Below are 17,261 nucleotides of genomic sequence, written 5' to 3'. Positions count from 1 at the left end.
CTCCCGACCCTCCAGACTCATCTATGATGACACCTTTCTCATCGCAGCCATTAGCGACAGTATTTACGCACCGGATGAAGTCACAGCACAGAGTCATCCTTGCTTCTCTTTTTCCCCACTCAGTGGCATTGGCTGGCTCTGCTGCCTCTGTTCATTTTGACTCTGCCCTCTTGTATGCTTTCTGCTCCCCACCCAGTATAAGTTTCCATGGCCACTTATTCAGACTGTTACGAAAATCTCTGAACAGTTCCCCATGCTTAAACTTTTTCTCTGTGACACAATGGTTAGTGAGATTTCCTTAAACTAAAACCAGGAGGCTGGAGAGAGATGGGGAGGCAATGAAGAGCATATCTTGTTCTTCCAGAGGACCCAGGGTTGGTTCTTACCACCCACATGGCAGCTAACAGCCACCTATAACATCAGCTCCTAGAGGATCCAGTGCCTCTGGCCACCTCAGGCACCTAAATTTGTTTCATATGCCCACACCTGCACAGCACACACACACACACAAGATTAAAAATAATAAATAATAATAAAAATATTTAAAAATCAGATGCTACAAGTCTCTTCTGACTGTATAACATCTTATCTCTGCAAGACCCCATCCTTCTCTCTCTTCTCATCTCTTCCTTCCTTCCTTTTCTCCCATCTCATCTTTCCCTCCCTCCCTCCCTCCCTCCCTCCCTCCCTCCCTCCCTCCCTCCTTCCCTCCCTCCCTCCCTCCCTTCCTCCCTCCCTTCGTCCCTCCCTTCTGACGGTGACTTCCTTCCTTTTAAGCATCACACCCTGTCACTTTGTGCCTATTTATCTGGGTGGTTTCCTCTGCACCCCACTCTTCCAAGACCTCGCTTGACTCCTTCTCGCCATGCAGTTCCAGGTAAGCTGTGGCATCTCCGTGCAAAGAAGACGTTCTTGCATGTCGTATCTAGAGTAGTTTCCCCTCCGAGCACCTCACCTCCTGTTTTCATGTTATTTTCTTTGTAGCAATGGTCAGTGAAAAAAGATGCTTTGTTATGTGTTTGTCTGTGTGTGTTTCTGGCTTTAGCCTTTGCAACTCTTAGATCTTCTTTGTTTTGTTTTGTTTTCTTATGTGTTTCTGAAACCTAGGTTGAGAATTCATACATACATACACACATACACAGACACCACACATACAACATATGAACATACAAAAGACATACACATAAACACATAAAAAACCATATATAACACACAAAACATATACACACACATACACATACCCATACACAAAAACACACAGCTCACATATACACAACACACACACACACCAGCCTCTCCTGTCCTGGTTCCTCAAATACCATCATATGACCCTCTGTCTCAGGTTTTCTTGACTTCATAACACGTACAATAGGGCAAATTCACCTTTTCAACTAAACCTTTTGAGAAGTGACTTGAAGTCAGCTAAGAAAAAGGTTTTGGGCGCCGGGCGGTGGTGGCGCACGCCTTTAATCTTAGCACTTGGGAGGCAGAGGCAGGCGGATCTCTGTGAGTTCGAGACCAGCCTGGTCTACAGAGCTAGTTCCAGGACAGGCTCCAAAACCACAGAGAAACCCTGTCTTGAAAAACTGTCTTGAAAAACCAAAATAAATAAATAAATAAATAAAAGGTATTGGGTAAGTGGAGTGAAAGGGGAGACCAAAAGAGAAACAGAAGGATCTGGATTTTGCTGAGGTTTGCCAAGCCAAGAACTATCAGGTAACAACCCACGGCCTCTGTTAATGTAACAGAAACTGAGGAATTAACACGGAGCAGCCCAGAGTGAATTCAGGGACCTGCTAGGCTCAAAGCTGCCTGACCTTCAGCTTCTGTCACCCCAAAGCAGCTGTGATTCAGGGATACTGTGCAGCTTGGGATAAGGGACCCACACACAGTGACAATTTGCATTTGAAAAGGGAGAGGTTTGCCATAGGGGGTCAAGTCCGAGGATGCCCCTTTCCCCCATCTCCACCAAATGGCAAAGGCAACTTGCAGGCAGTTAGTATTTAGTTCTGAGTGTACCCAGATCATTAAAAGGGATTGCTCCCCTAAGACTCAGACGAGAGTCCTCAATGCTGACCCACATCTCTTCATCTCCGAATCTTTGACCCTGGACCTTCTGGCAGCATGCTTCTCTGAATAAAGGGATAGTAATGGTTTTAGCGCCTGTCAGAGTTGAAAGCGGCTTGGTGGCCCCGTGCTGGAGATGTCATAAGTACCAACAACATACAAAAGCTTGAGCAACTTCTGGGTGTGGTGACACCTGCCAGTCCTCCCAACACTTTGGAGACTGAGGCAAGAGGATCTTGAACTGGAGGCTTCCCTGGGAGACACAGCAAGACTGACCCATATCTCAACAAATAAATAAATTTAAATAAAAGAAAGAAATGTGTCAAGGTCTCTGACTTTCATAATAATGCTTGTCTTTCGGGTGTCCCAGAGACCGCACCCAACCACTACTGTCTAGAGCCAGCACAACTGCCATGCCTGTGCCTAAGTCATTGTGCCGTTACCACTCGTTTGCCCCTTCTCCTAGGCATTCAGCGCCCACCAAGGTTTTCCATGTGTCTGTGCCCTCGCCTTATATAGTGATATCCATTTTAATAGCTGTTTCTGTGGTCCCACGACAAAATCAGTATGACAAAGAGTTGGTCTAACAGAAACTGTACAAGGTGGATCATTATAATTCAGACACTTTAGTCTCACTGCTCAGCAAATGGAGGCCTTGATGACTCACAGGTTGTGATGCTATTCCCCTTCATCAGTCACTCTTGAGTTCTGGATGTGGAAAGACGGGCGCTTTCTCCTCTTAAGTGCTATGGTACTTGACAAGGTTAGGGATAAAAGGCTTCTAAAACATGCTTTTAAGAGCCTTTAGGACAAGTAGGGGATGAAGGACCCTAAAGACAGGAACCCTGTACTGCATTCCTTAGGACCCAGAACCGCAACCATCTTTGATGCTCAACTACATTTCAAGGAAAAAGAACCATCTTGCTGGGCGGTGGTGGCGCACGCCTTTAATCCCAGCACTCTAGAGGCAGAGGCAGGCAGATCTCCATGAGTTCAAGGCCAGCCTGGTCTATAAGAGCTAGTCCCCCAGGACAGGCACCAAAAACTACAGAGAAACCTTGTCTCGAAAATAAATAAATAAATAAATAAATAAATAAATAAATAAATAAATAAATGAAAAAGAAAAGAACCACCTTATGTCCAAGATCCAAGGTATAGTGGACTAAGACCACGAAAGAGTCCTCTCACCAAGACCCCCCACCCCACCCCACTGCAACAGTCACATTAGGAGAGAAGAAACATTGCAAGATAAACATCTGGAGGCATTGAACGTAAACAGAAGGGGAATGCCTCGCAAAACTAGTCATAGGTCAGGAAACGGCAATCTTATCCGGGGTCCTGGAGGACACAATCCCACAAAGTATGTAGATGGGTGTCAGGTTGCTGTGAACAGGCATGTTTTCTTTCTAGCCACCATAGGCATCCTGTTTTGGAAGCAACATGACACTGAGTTCCTCGAGGGTTGGTCATTTGCAGACAAATCACTGTGTTCTTTCTACCTTAGGAAATAGAGAGTAGAGAACAATCCTGGGTTCCTCAAAACACAGAGACAGCAGAGAGAAATGCACAGGAGACTTGCTTTCTTTTGTTCACTTTACTCATTCAATTCCCAACCCCCTTGTAGTATTGAGAATACAAGGACTCGAAAATGTTGAGAAAGGGCTCTACAGCTGACCTGTGTCTTTAGCCCCTATTTATTTTATTTTAAAACATGGTTATTTTTTGTGTGTTGTTATTTTGAGACAAAGTGTCGCTATGTTGGTTGCTCAGGCTAGTCTTGAAGTTCGTGGCTTCAGCAGTCCTTGCCTCAGCCTCCTGAGTGCCTGAGATTATAGGCACAGGACACGGGGCTCTCGCATTCATTTACAGTTTCTGTGCTCATAGGCTAGTCATCTCAAGATGACTGTCTGGAGTTTAATCTTGCTCATAATTTAGTGTAGAAATAACCAGCATTAAAACTCTGGGAGTCTTTACTTTTAAAATACACATTCTTCAGCCTCCAGTTTTCTTTACCGTAGCAGTATCTAAGAAAATAATCAGAAATCTTCATTTTTATTTTGTAGTCAGATACTTTGAAGCACAGGGAATCTGAGAATCACTGAGAATATTTTTCAAGAGAACATAAAGTGGAAGGGAAGCTCAGTGGGGAGTGCTAGGGGACCTGCAGGAGGCCAGCAGTGGAAGGATGGGATCAGTGAACTTTGGAAAAGTATATGGAAGTTTCAAAGAATAAAAGTATTCTTTGAAAAAAGGAAATATCAGAGACTGCATACGGGGATAAATGCAGATGGACCTTGGTTTCAATTTCCTTCCTATTTCTATTAATGTCAGAAAAATGCTCAAATTTGTAAAGAAGGAGAAGTCTGGGAACTTTTATATGAGCCCTCTTGGACATCATAACTAATCTGTCTTCCCTGTCATAGGGAAAAAGCTAAAGCATTTATTAATCACGTTGTACTGTGCTTTTGGAAAGACTAGAGCATGCCAATGCACACACACATGAGAGAGGCATCACAATCATTTGCTCAGAGCTCAGAGGCCAACTTCATTGTAGGGCGGGATTAACTGCACCTTTCCTTCCAGAATTCTGGTGTAAATACAGAAACCACAGTCATGTACGGGCCTGAGAAGGACAGCAGAATGTGGAAGTGGATTTGGAAACCAAAATATTATGTCAGCAGTTTCTCTTTCATTTACTGTCCGTTATCAAAACCAACATTTTAACCCAGGGGCCCAGTTAATCAAAACACAGATAATTTCATTTGGAAGGCCCAAGGCTTGAGGTTTAAAACGAAAAAAAAAAAAAAAAAAAAAGAGCCTTCCCATTCATGCAACAGAAATGTTAGAAATCTTCCTGCAGAAACCCTCTTAGTCGATCCATGCTGGGACACCACCACTCTGTTCAAAGGGAGGTCAGTTATAAGCTGCACAGAGTCCACAGCAGGGTTCCTAGTGAATGGAAACACAAGTACATTTCCATAGTTTAGCCTTCCTTAGTATTCTCAAAAGCCGTGTGTGTGTGTGTGTGTGTGTGTGTGTATGTATGAATAGTTTTAACAATAAAAACAGACAGCAGAAAATATCCTTAGAATTTTTGTTCTGACAAGTCATTACTGCATAAGGATACATGTGCACAGGTTATATGCCAATGTGTGTGTGTGTGTGTGTGTGTATGATTTATATGTGTATGCATGTATATATTATATATATAGGATTTGAACATATTCGGGTTCTGGTACTCACAGGTGTCCTGGAACCAATTCCTCACTGGGATCAAGGGATGATTAACTACAATGTACAGTGGCAAGGAATTTGGAGGCAGAGGGGCAAGATGATCCACAAAGAGAATAACTCAGTGGTTAGAATTTAAATGTGCAAATTCTACTCTTTTTCACTGATTTTGAAAGTCCCTACTAGCTGAGTTGCCAAAGATGGTTAAGTTCTGGTAGGCACGTGTTTGCTTGGGGGATAGTGAAGTGGGGACAGGAGAGCTGAAGGTACGGAGTCTGCAGTGTTGGGACAGAGTGTGGCCCTGATGATACTCGGGGATATGAAAGAGAGGTGGCCAAGCGCATGTGAGGAGCGTGAGACCCTCAGGACCAGGGTGAACATCTTTCTCATTTCTTACTTTTTGAGGTTTTGCAACAAAACTCTTCTTCCTTTCCCCATCTATGCCAAGCCTGTCTCTTCGAACAGTTCTCTGGGCACAATCATGGCATTTGGAAGAGACGGCTGTCTTCATACATCCTCTACCATCCTTGCCAGGTCAGGAGCAGGGCCGATAGCCTTGATACAGAACAGTGTGGGGAAAGGATAGTAGTCATGCTCCTGACTTAGTGTTTGAGCACTAGGCATTCATTTTCAGCTCATGATGGTTAATGATCATATCACAGATGTGTCCGATGACGCAAAACAAAAGAAACATTACCACTTGCACAGTTCTGAGGCAGACTGGAGAGGACCATAATTATGTTCCATACAAACAACATCATGAAGAAAGTGATTAGGAGTCTGAAGGATGTGGGATTGCAAGAGGGAGAGCTGATAGGGAATAACTCGCCAGGGAAGAAGTCCCGACTGTGGCAGGTCTTGCTCCCTCTCCTCAACTGAGCACCATGACTTTGCTGAGCCTATCAATGTTCATGGGCCTTTGGGCAGCTGCCGTTGTCAGCATGGGTCTAAATTTGTGGGTGCCAGTAGGAACCTGCAGCTTGGTATTTCGCCTACCCCTCAGTGGTCTGTCTATCCCTGGAGTGAGTGTCTTCTTGGCTTTTATAACCTGCTCGGGTGCTTTGGCCTCCGTAACTCAGTCGCAGCACTGGGCCTGAGTGGAAAGTGGACATCTGGTTGATCATCTCCTATCATCGGGGTAGCCAACCAAGCCACAAGGGCTTCTTTTTCTCACTTTGTCACATGCCCTTGGATTAATTGCTCTGAGCCAATTCTGGTGACTACTGGGCCGTATCCTGACTCCACTTGGCATGAAGACCTGAATGCGGTGGAGGCTAACAACTTCACTGGGCTCCAACCCTCTAAAATCTCTCAATGAAAGCATGCTTGGCTCATCTGTTCTGTCCCGGTCAGCTCATCCTAGCCAATTTTTAGCCCCTTCTACAGCCCCTCTCATGGGTTGCAGAGGCTTTAGTTAAAAAAGACACAACCACCAATTTTGGCCTGAGTGGTCCTGGTATCAGTCTCCCTTTCCTTGGGGTACCCAGAAAGCCATGTGAAGAGCCCCAGAAGGGGCTCCTCTGGGTCTCCTCGCCTCAGTTTTCAGTTCACAGGCATACTCTAGTTTCGGTTGCTCCTTGTGAAACGCCACTGCTCATCTTCCACGTGCGCCTTAGGCTTCATGAAAAGGGGTCGGGGGACCTGAAGGCCTCTGAGGAGAAAGTGCAGAGCTCAGAGGAAGAAGACCCACCTGCCCAGGCCTGCAGGCTCCCTGGAGTTTTCTCCTCATCCCAGACCTTCCAGGCCCTAAGGGATTTACAAAACAAAACAAGAAAAACAAAAAAGTGTACCAGGGGGAGCAGGACCTTCTAGGGAGGAGAAGTTCCAGGGAGAGCTGGGCAGCCTGGGCAGCGACTGGCGGGGATTCAGTCAGATTTCTTGGGGCCTTACTCCTTATGAGCCAGATACCTGCCAAAGGCCTAGGTTGCAAAAAGAAAGACCTGTAAGAGAGGAGCAGCGAACAGCTGTTGAGAAGGACAAGCACGGGAAGGTACTCTCTAGACCTGACCTCTCTCTAAATCAGACAGCCTCGTGTCCAGGGAGACAAGCATAGGCCAGGTAATCCCAGGACTGCCGTGTGGGTTCATCTGTTCCATCAACAGATACTCAGTAGGGGGATCCACGTGCCTTTGAGAAAGTATGACAGCCTCCAGTGACACGAGGGTGTCTGTATCTGAAGACTGAAGTAAACATTTGGGGAAAGAGGTAATCAAATTCAGTTGTGATATTTTAGGGCTAAGCAAAGGTCTCTCTCACCTGACCTCCCAGTACCTACCCACCCCGAAAAATGTCTGCCGTTAGATGATCCTGCCCCTTCTCACAGCATTGCCTCTTCAGGACATCGCACGTGGCATTTGACATGAGAACGGCCAGTCAGTTGCCTGAGGGTTCTTGGTGCCAGGCTGGAGGAGTGGCAGTAGGTACCAGACAGGAGTGATCAAGGAGAAATCACTCAAGGCCTTACTTTCTTCTGGGAGAGCCCAGGGCTGGCATCAGCAGGTCCACTGGCCTGAGCCTCCTGGTCCTGCTTGCACATGGTTGAGGGTACGTGCCACGGACACCCCTCCGCCTCTGTCCACTGTGAAAACACGGGACACCCAAGTTGAAAGGAATGCTGAGTGACACCATGTGGGTGTGCAGCGGTCTGTGACCGGAAGGTCCGCTGGAAGCAATTTGCAAAGGGGGTCCTTGGAAAACCACCTGGATGGTTATTGTAAATTAAAAAAGGAAGAGATGCCACATTTGGGGGAATAATTTTTAATACTAGGTTTATGGCTGATTACATGTGATAGTCATTACAGCTTGTTTAACTCTGAAATTATCTGGCCTCTCAAGTTCCCCAGGGACTAGAGGAATCATGGGTTAAATTTTAAAAACAATGTCTGCGAGAAGATGACATGCTTTGCCTTGAGGGGAATCGATGAAGCTTAACAGAAAACAAAACAAAAATCCCGCCGGCTTTCTCTAGGAAGGGTCCTTACTTCTTACATCGTCGTCCGTGTCTTCCATAAAGTCATGGAGCCCAGAAAGTCACCGGCACAGAAAGCTTCCTCTCCTTGGTTGTTGGGCCTTTCAGCTCCTGCAAGTCCCGCTGTGCCTTTTCCAGCAGGGTGTTTTGGAAAGAATCCAGAGGGGCTCAAATCTCAGAGGTTTCCTCTTCTTTGGGGCCGATCGTGTCGTCAGGAGCTGGGAGGCTGAATGAGTTACACGGAACAGCTGTGCAGTACCACCACCCTCTCCCCAAGGAGGACGGCTCCACGGAGGACAGTGTTGGACGCCATCCTGAGCGAGCCGGCCAATCTGAGGGCCTGGCCCACTGGCCGGGGCTGCTTCAGTGAAGGTCCCCACCAGGATTACAGCCCTGTACCCGTTCCCACCACTGAAAGCGGGCTCTCCATGGAAGCAGCCTGAGCATGGAGGGACAAGAGTGGGGGCCAGCAGGCAACATGGGTGAAAAATGAGGTCTGGAAGAGAAGTGCCTGTGGGAATTAGGATAGTCTCTCTCCAGTTAGTTGCACATAGGAGGGAAACCAGGATTCCCTTTCCACAGTGGGAGACGCCGAGCAGCCATTCTTTGGTTGAAAAGCAGAAGAAAGGAAGATGATGCTTCAAGCAGAAAGTGTGAAGAAGAATAAACACTCAGACCTCTTTGAACTCTGCTATTGGTCTCAACTCAGTCCCGCACTGCAAAGCAGCTGTGTTTATTTGTCTGTTTCTCCTGAAGAAGCTCTACTGGAACTTGTGAGCCCTGGGACAGTGGAACCCTGGTGTGCCATCCCTGACCAGACAGCGTAGGCATCTCTGGGCCCTTGCAGTTTGTGTGAGTTCTGGAAACACTGAACTCCTCCTGCATATGTGACTCTGATCTGAGGTTCACTTGTTCTCGCTAGACCCCTTGTGCTTGGAGAACCGCGATGCCTGAGGACCTCAGTGGAGGTGTTGGGCAGGCTTTGGCCAACGCTGTCATCTTTGCAACTTTCCAGGGAAAGCCCAGGGAGGGTCTCTGGGTGAAATGTTTATGACAACTTCACTCCAACACAGATGAGGCCCATCATCCAACAGCTTAATCCGACCCCTATGATGTGGGATAAAATAATCCTAGGCACAGCATATGAAGTTTATAGGAAGATGTCAATTTGGAAAACCCCACCTCATAGACCATTTCAATATCCCTAAAATAATAACACCAAGACATTAAGTATGGGAGCTAAGACAAGGAAGGATATTAGTGGATAGGAGAGGACAAATGGAGAAAATATAGTAAATCTCTTCTAAAAAGGCGAAAGTCATTTATATAAAATTTTGCCAAGCTGACTTGGAATTATAGCTTGTAGGAGCTGTTGAAAATTTTGTGTTATTTATTCCCTGCAGTAGAAGAAAAATCAATGGCTGCTTGGGCAGTGAGACAAAAGTGAGTTATCTAGGCCACTGACACGGTGGGCCACACTGTAACAGCCACATTTGCCGCTGTCAGGGCGCGGGCTTCAGTGGCGCCAGCTGTAATTCTGGCTCATCACCTCTAATTCAGAGCTGCCTGCCTTGCTAAAGGTGTCACAGGGAGCCACTGCGGCCTCAGCATCGATTGAGGACATTGTGACCGGGGCAGCTTGTCAGGGAGTGTGGGGGCAAATCCTGAGTGGAGAGATAGTCCCTGGAGCTGAGTTAAATCCCAGCGGATCCCGATGAACAGGTCCGGACCTTCCACTGTGGGTATCTTTAATAAGCTAAGTGATTTCCCCAGAACTAAAGGTCCCTCCCTGCTTTGTGCTATGTGAAGAGACATTTTTATCAGGTACCCCGATTCCCTGGCGCACAATGATGAGACTGTAGTCAAAGCTGTGATCATGTATGGGAGGGAAATGCAACCTCACGCCTTTCTTCTGCTTTTGTGGTTTAAAAAAAATCCTAGTGAGTTCCCTTTTTCAAAAATTTACTTTTTATTTTTTGATAAGGAGGAGGCACAAAGCTGTGATGGGAAACAGTAAAAGTGGAATAAGAGAGCTGTGCTAACAAAGCTGCCCAGAGTCGAGACTCTTCCAGGTACCCTGTGTACGAAGTGAGAATTCAGCAATTAAACGGGCTTTGCTATCGTTTGTGAAGATAACGTTTGGTTTCTCCACCGCTCCCAAGCTGTTTTTGTCCCCCTGTAATTAAAAAGTAAAGAGAAAAAGACATCCACACTGTTTGCTCTACCTGAACACTCTTAAAACACGTGGCTCCACCCCAGCGCTCGTCCCATCCCTGCAGCAAGGTGACAAATGGGAGGCTTGTCTTTTGTTCTGAAGGGGCCCGGCATCATTTCCCTCAGTTGAGAGCTAACCTCAGAGAGACAAGGTTTCACTCAGCTCGCAGAGGTCCTTTCTCTCAGCACGGTAAAAAGCCCCTGGAGCGGCCCATGAAGGGAGAAATGACTTCGATTTCACAGTCCTTGATGATTCCAGACACAGGCGCGTGTTTGGACCAGAAGTGGTTTTGCCCTTGATGACAGGGAGGTCAGATATGAGAAGTGGGGGGGGGGGCAGGGTAACGGGGTGGCATTCTGCAGAAAACCCCATGTAGCTCCAGGAAAACGTGTCCACGGCAGTGGAAACCCTGTCACCTGGTTCTGAGCTGAAGCCCTTCGCTTGGTAACTGGAGTTGGCTTTTGCTGCTGGGTGCTTCTACCTGTCCCCTCTCTGGTATCGGTGTTCCCATCTCTTCATTGTCGTTACCCTAGCTCCGAACTTAGGGTGCTTACCAAACCCAGTTTAAAGATTCATTTATTTATTTCCAGCAGAGGAACGCCACCCCTAGTCGCAGACCCTCGGGGGTCCCTCTCTGAGCTCGGACGGCAGCAGCTGTAGGCCATCCCGGACAGCACTGTTTCCTCCTCTGTTTACTGGTTTCTAAGGGCGATTGCACCACGAAGGCCCTGAGCCTGGAACTGGGCCTGGGGCTGTTTTGGTTACATTGAAGTTTTTGCTTCAGTTCTGCCAGATTTAAATGGTGACTTCACCAGCACTGAGCTAAAAAGGAGAAGGGGGAGGAGGGCGAGCCCAGGAGAAAGAGAGCGAGCAGAGGAGCCAGAGGGAGAGAGCCAGAGCAGGGCGCTAAAGAAGGGCCAGCGCATTACATCATCGCTTGGCCTGGAATCAAATGGGAAGGATATGAGTCACTCAAGCTAGTTAAGCTTTGGCTCAAATTCTACACACAGTCATTCCACAGCTCTCATGTTCTGCACCTCAGGAGGGAATTCAGCCTCAGTGATGGCCATGAGGTTGGTTTGTAATTTTATTTTCTGTTTCTTGATTTTAGAGCTTTTGGGGGCCCCTACTGCTTTCTGTTCTGGAGCCTTCCTCCTTTCTCTCCCCTTTCTTGCCTTCCTACCGCCTTTGTTTCCCTTCTTCTCCCCTCTCCCCAGCCCCTCCGCTCCTCTTCTTGCCTTGAGAGGCATTTCTTTTCACTTTGATCAGAGTTGGGCTTTTTTTCCCCCTGTCCTCGTATAGAAACCTGAATGAGTTTAGAGGCCAGGCAAGAGGGGGGAAATCAGTCAAGCCAACCGAAGCCACGGGAGAAAAAAAAAAGCCACAAATACAAAAGCAAATCGAGAAAGAGCAAACTCCGGAGAAGTTTCTTTGCTGCTGTGTTGCTCCTAATCGGAGGAGACAGGGAGAGAGTTAAAACGCAGGGACCAATCGCTGGAATGGTGATGTAATGCGAGAACCACAGGGTAGTTAAGTAACGTGAGAGGGGGGTCAGTGTTGCAAAGCATTTACCTGCTCTCAGGGGGTTTTCAGTTTATTATCAATTGCAGTGACTTTAACTGCCTTCAGGCTGCAACCTCTAATTATTCGCAGGCACCCCTTTTTTATCTTTTATTATTAAAAGTAAAACTATAGTTTGGTATTTTAAAAACACAGTATTATTACAGCTGTATATTATTTTCCTCCACCAGAATTCATTCTCTCTCTCTCTCTCTCTCTCTCTCTCTCTGTCTCTCTCTCTCTCTCTGTCTCTCTGTCTCTCTCCCTAAAACAGTTGTCTTTTCATAAAAGGTCTCAGTGATGGGGTGGTGGTGGGTAGGGTTGGGAGGGCTTTCTTAGTGCAGAGGGTGAACTGTTAACAATTGGGACACTTTTGCATCCGTGGTGCTGAGGAGGAAGAGTTCACGGTTGCGATGTTCTGTCTGTTATGAATGCAGGGATGCGTTTAAAAAGGAATATCTGATGATGCGCAGAAGTAGCAGCGGTCTCCCGCTGTCATTTCAGCTACCGTTGGCAGTGAGTGTGTGTTTGCTTCAGCATTCTAACTCCAGGGTGTTCCACGTGGCGCTGGACGTGATCTAGCGCTGTCTTGAAGACACTTCTTAAGTTAATTTTATACACTGGGAGAAGTGGGAGGGATGATTAACAAAAACCTTTGATTTGTTTTAGAAACAAGTTAACAGTAGGGTAATGGATTGGCGCTAATACACGGTTAGGGGTAATGATTCCGTTCCCGATGCTCTCCAGAGAGGCAGAGAAATAGAGATGGCGGCGTTCAAAGTCATCACCACCTTTCGGTATCATGTGGGTTTGGTGTTGTATATGTTGTAAAAGCCCCCAGCAGAGAGAGCAAGGCCAGCTCACCCTGTGGGGCTCTGCCCTTCTCCTGGCTTATTTAACCGGGTTTATCGGGCAGATCAATGTGAACAGAGGCAAGGGGTTCATCCCTGCAAAGTGTTTGCATATTTTGTGTGAAATTAATCACGACATGCAATGAGCCTTTCTCTTCCCTCCTTTCTGGCCAGAGGTGAAAGGGGAATGGAGGCTGGAGAAGTGCTTTCTGGGGGGAGGAGGGAAGGGGAGGGGTCACAATCTATCCCTGAGCTTGCCTTGTTGGGTGCAGCAAGCCTGTGTTTTAAATGTGAGTGATGGGACTAAGCCCCTCCTCCTGCACATATGAAGCCTACCTTTTACCATCACTGAAGTCTCTTCTTGCAAAGTTTTCCAGCAATAGAGCAGGTGCAATTGCTGTGTGTGTATGTGTGTGTGTGTGTAGATGTATAAATACGTATATATACCTATATACATGCATACATATATATACACACACAATGATGTGTGCTGAAAAGCATTGGCATAACTTTTCAGAAAAAGGTGTGTTTTACACTCCCCTGGCATTAGAGCTCCTGAAGAAATGAATGGAGAAGGGTGAAGAGGGACTTGCCTCTACGTGCTTGGAAAGTTGCTTGATTTTCACCCTGCTTTTGGAATGAAGGCTCCTTATGAGATGCGATCTGTAGTTTTCTAGCACTGCCCAGGAAAAGCCAGCCTTCTGCGTCACATAACTAATGAGGCTTGCCTGTCAAAGAGGGGCCCAAGAGACAAGAGAGAAGTTCTTTGTCCCACAAGTGGTCCTGATAGGTTGCGCACATCCTTCGTATACATCAGTGGGGCGAGGAGCACGGTGCTACCCTCGCTTGCATGGGGAAGAACGGTATTTACAAGAAGCAGATTCTTCCAAAGTCTGCGTCTCGCCTGGATGCATGGCATCATTTTCTTACAAGTTCAAGTTCATACAAGTTCCAGAGATATTCTGTTGGATCTTGTTGTTTGTTTCAGTGCGAAGGATGTATGTATGCTTGACAAATGTTCCGAGGCTGAGCACTTGAGTGTCAAGTTTTTAAATGAAATTGAAATATAGAGTTTTAAAGGTTATGCAAAAGTCCTAACTGCTGGTATTCGTTCCAGAGTTTTCCCTGAACAAGACTTCTATTCTCTGGTCAAATTCCAAGTAGCAGGTTTTCCTCTCTCTCTCTCTCTCTCTCTCTCTCTCTCTCTCTCTCTCTCTCTCTCTCTCTCTCTTCCTACTGGCTAATGGTAAAGCACGTGCTGTGAGTTTATTGGAATCAGCTTCACATCGAAAATAACCATAAGTGCCCATCTGTGAGTGAACTCACCCAGGGTGAGGGTCGTAATTAGTCCCCAGTCACCATGCAGAGCTCAGTGGGCAAGGGGTGTGCTGAGGCCTATAGGAACAGAGAAGGTATACTTGCTTTTTGGTATTTTTTTGTTTTGTTTTAGTTTTATTTTTATTTTTTTGAGTTAGAGTTCTTGTTGACCAGGCTGGGAGCCGTATACCAGTCATCAGAAATGCCTTTTTTTGTGTGACCCACAGAGAGGCAGACAAGGGGCCCTAGCTCACTGCACCCTCAGTGACACTAGATACCTCTTCTCTCATCATTTGATGGCTGTTTTAGTGTTTTGGGGGGATGTTCAATTGCTGTTTTTAAAACTTTGTTCAGAAAATTGTTGATTCTTATGAGTTGAGGAATCCATGTTGAGAGTTGCCATGATACATTTGCCTCGTTTCTCCTAATAGCAACATCTTGGAAAATGATGGTATAGATTCCCAGCCAGGACAGCACTATAGCCCCGGTCTGCAGGCGGCTCTTCCCAGGCTTGCACTGGTCTGCATATGTTTTTTTTCATGTAAAAGCAAGTCGTATTTGCTAGTCCAGGACCCTCATGCCAGCCTTGACCAACACCCACCTCCATCAGGACAAGTAACTTGGTGGCAGAAGAGGTTCCAGGGTGGTGCCTGCCTCTGAACACCGTCAGGTGGTGACTGAAGGGGTGCTGGTGGCATTGTCCTTGTTTGACATTCGGAGCTTGGCCTCAGTGGACACTTTGGTTCCCACAGGGGACCGTGGGCCGTGTTTTTATGCCAGGGGGAAGGAGAAGACAAGGCTTTGGAGACACCAGAGAAGAGGCACAGAGCAGGGCAATGTCCAATCTGTAGCTGTTGTCACTCTCACCCATGATAAGAAGGAAGGGGGTGGTATTAGGGAGCTGGCATGTCCTGGTACTGTGGACTCTCTTGCAAAGACTGTGGCCTTTGGGATTCTAGGGGCCTGGGCTCAAATCACTGTTTTATTTATCATCTGTGTGACTTTGGAAAGCCACTGAGCTTCTCTGGACCATCTGACCTCTTCTCTCTGTGATGAGGGTCCCCACCTAACAGTGAATTCACAACTGCATACCAGTGACTACAATGGGAGACTCGTCCTGGGGGCCCCGGCCACTGCTCTGGCTGCTGTTTCCAGACTCTAGGCTGAATCTTGTTCTCAGGAGTTCTTCTTCCCTCAGGCTTTCTTTCGTGACATTGTCCTTCTTTTTACTTAGGAACTAAGCACTTGAGCTGAGGGACATCCCCCAGCCCCCCACATATGGGAACTCATAGCTCCTCTTAGATCAGGGTGAAGCCGAGACCACAGACTTAGAAGTGCACGGACCCATGGCACAGGAACGGGAACCAGGCACTAACAGCAGGGCAGTAAAGACAGAATGGAAGGGAAAATGGGGTAAGGACCGGCCCCATAAAACTCGCTGGCTTTCCCTGGCCTGGGTGAAAGGTGTACGGCAGGGCCATGCGATTTGGGGAAGGGACCTGGGTAGCCCAGCCAGGCACAACTGAGGCTTAGTAAGAAACTGAAGCAAACCCGTGGCAGTGGCAGTGTTCACCTTTAATCCCACACTTCTGATCCCGCCCGCCACTTGGGAGGCAGAGACAGGCAGCTCTCCGTGAGTTTGGGGCCAGACTGGTCTCCATAACTAGTTCCAGGACAGTCAGAGTTACACAGAAACCTTGCCACAAAAACAAGCAAACAAACAAACAAAACCATGAGAACTAGTTTCAGTTTCCAGCAGGACTAAAATTTCGCATCTGCAATCACACCAATGAGTGACTTGCCCTTGCAGCTAAATGAGGCTGCCTTTACCTAAGTGGTGAAAACGCTGGTAAATTTCCCCCGCGGACTGCAGGTGATGCTCAGCGATATGCACTGCATGCTTAGCATGCTTAAGGCACTGGGTTAGATCCCCCAGCACTGCAATCAATCAATCAATCAATCAATCAATCAATCAATCAATCAATCTAAATAGACTTTACATAGAGGTCAGGTCAGGGTTAAGGGACAGAAATTAGTGTTGAGAAAGAGTCTTGTCATGTGCCTGGAACTAAACAGGGTGAGCAAAATCAGGTTCTGTACTTAACGCTGCAACAGCTGGAGTTGAAAGTGGGGTTTTTTTCTGCTCACTCCTGTTGGTTCTCTGCTCATTTAACTCCCTGGCTGGGGAGTCACAGAGCAGGAGAATAGCCACAAGGAGGGAGGAATTGGGCAGCATTGGAAATTCAAATCCCAGCCCAAATTTTAGTTTGTGATTTTTTTTTTTTAACATACACTATTACCCTAGTGAGGTGGCTGCTGCCACCGGGGTGTTCAGAGGGCTGTGTCTCACGGATGGTGGTTACATCGGATGCCATTCCGTGAATTATACTCTTGAACACTGAAATTAGCTTGGCTTAGAGTCCACCACATAGTAGACGGACGGAAGCATCATAACAAGGCCGTACATCTTTCCTTCTGAACCTACTCTTGCAGGAGAGCTTATTAGTGATCGATGTGGCAGTGCAGCACCCAGGAAAAAGTAATCAATAGTTTGCTATCATTCCAGAAACCAGAATGTTAGTTAGATACTCTCCAAAACCCATCTGGACACTTTGCTCTCTCTCCAAGTGATACTTCAAATTCTTTATCATTCCTTACTTTTCCATCTGAGTTACTGAAATTGAATAGTTTTGTCCCGCCCCCATAACAACACAATCTACAAAAACTGTCAGGCAATCTGCTAGTCATGCATCCGTTGGAATGAGAAAGTGGTCCCAAGGGACTGCGCTGCAATATCCTGCATGCTCACGTGAGTTACTAGGAGCCTGTGAATCTCTAAAGAATTAAAATCATGTTGGGCTGTACTCATGTGCTGAGATAGCCCTGGCCCTTTGGTTGCCTGTGGAGCCTACGTACCCACTCGACTGTGCCCTCTACAGGGCCTACATCACTGTTGGAAAAAGGCATAAGGGACCAACTTATTGGCAAAGGTGGAACCTCCTTGTTCATCACTATGGTCCAGTATAATTCTACCCGGGAGTGCTGCTAGAGT

At 46.9% G+C, this 17,261-nt stretch overlaps 1 protein-coding gene across 2 annotated transcripts in view; it reads left to right on the top strand.

Moving 5' to 3' along the window:
• The window catches only part of Creb5 (cAMP responsive element binding protein 5), a 315,746-nt gene that overhangs the window by 178,072 nt on the left and 120,413 nt on the right, over nucleotides 1-17,261 (top strand). Inside the window, exon 1 of one of the 2 annotated variants that reach the window (XM_057777588.1) lies at nucleotides 11,493-11,554. The exons of the other annotated variant lie outside the window; for it this stretch is intronic. Coding sequence (XP_057633571.1) covers nucleotides 11,508-11,554 — 47 coding nt within the window. The 5' untranslated portion in view covers nucleotides 11,493-11,507. Of the gene's footprint in view, nucleotides 1-11,492; nucleotides 11,555-17,261 lie in introns of those variants that run through there. 2 annotated transcript variants of the gene reach the window in all.

This window comes from Chionomys nivalis, chromosome 1 (genome assembly GCF_950005125.1).
Source record: "Chionomys nivalis chromosome 1, mChiNiv1.1, whole genome shotgun sequence".
In the NCBI taxonomy this organism is placed as follows: domain Eukaryota; kingdom Metazoa; phylum Chordata; class Mammalia; order Rodentia; family Cricetidae; genus Chionomys; species Chionomys nivalis.
This window is presented reverse-complemented; position numbering and strand designations above follow the sequence as displayed.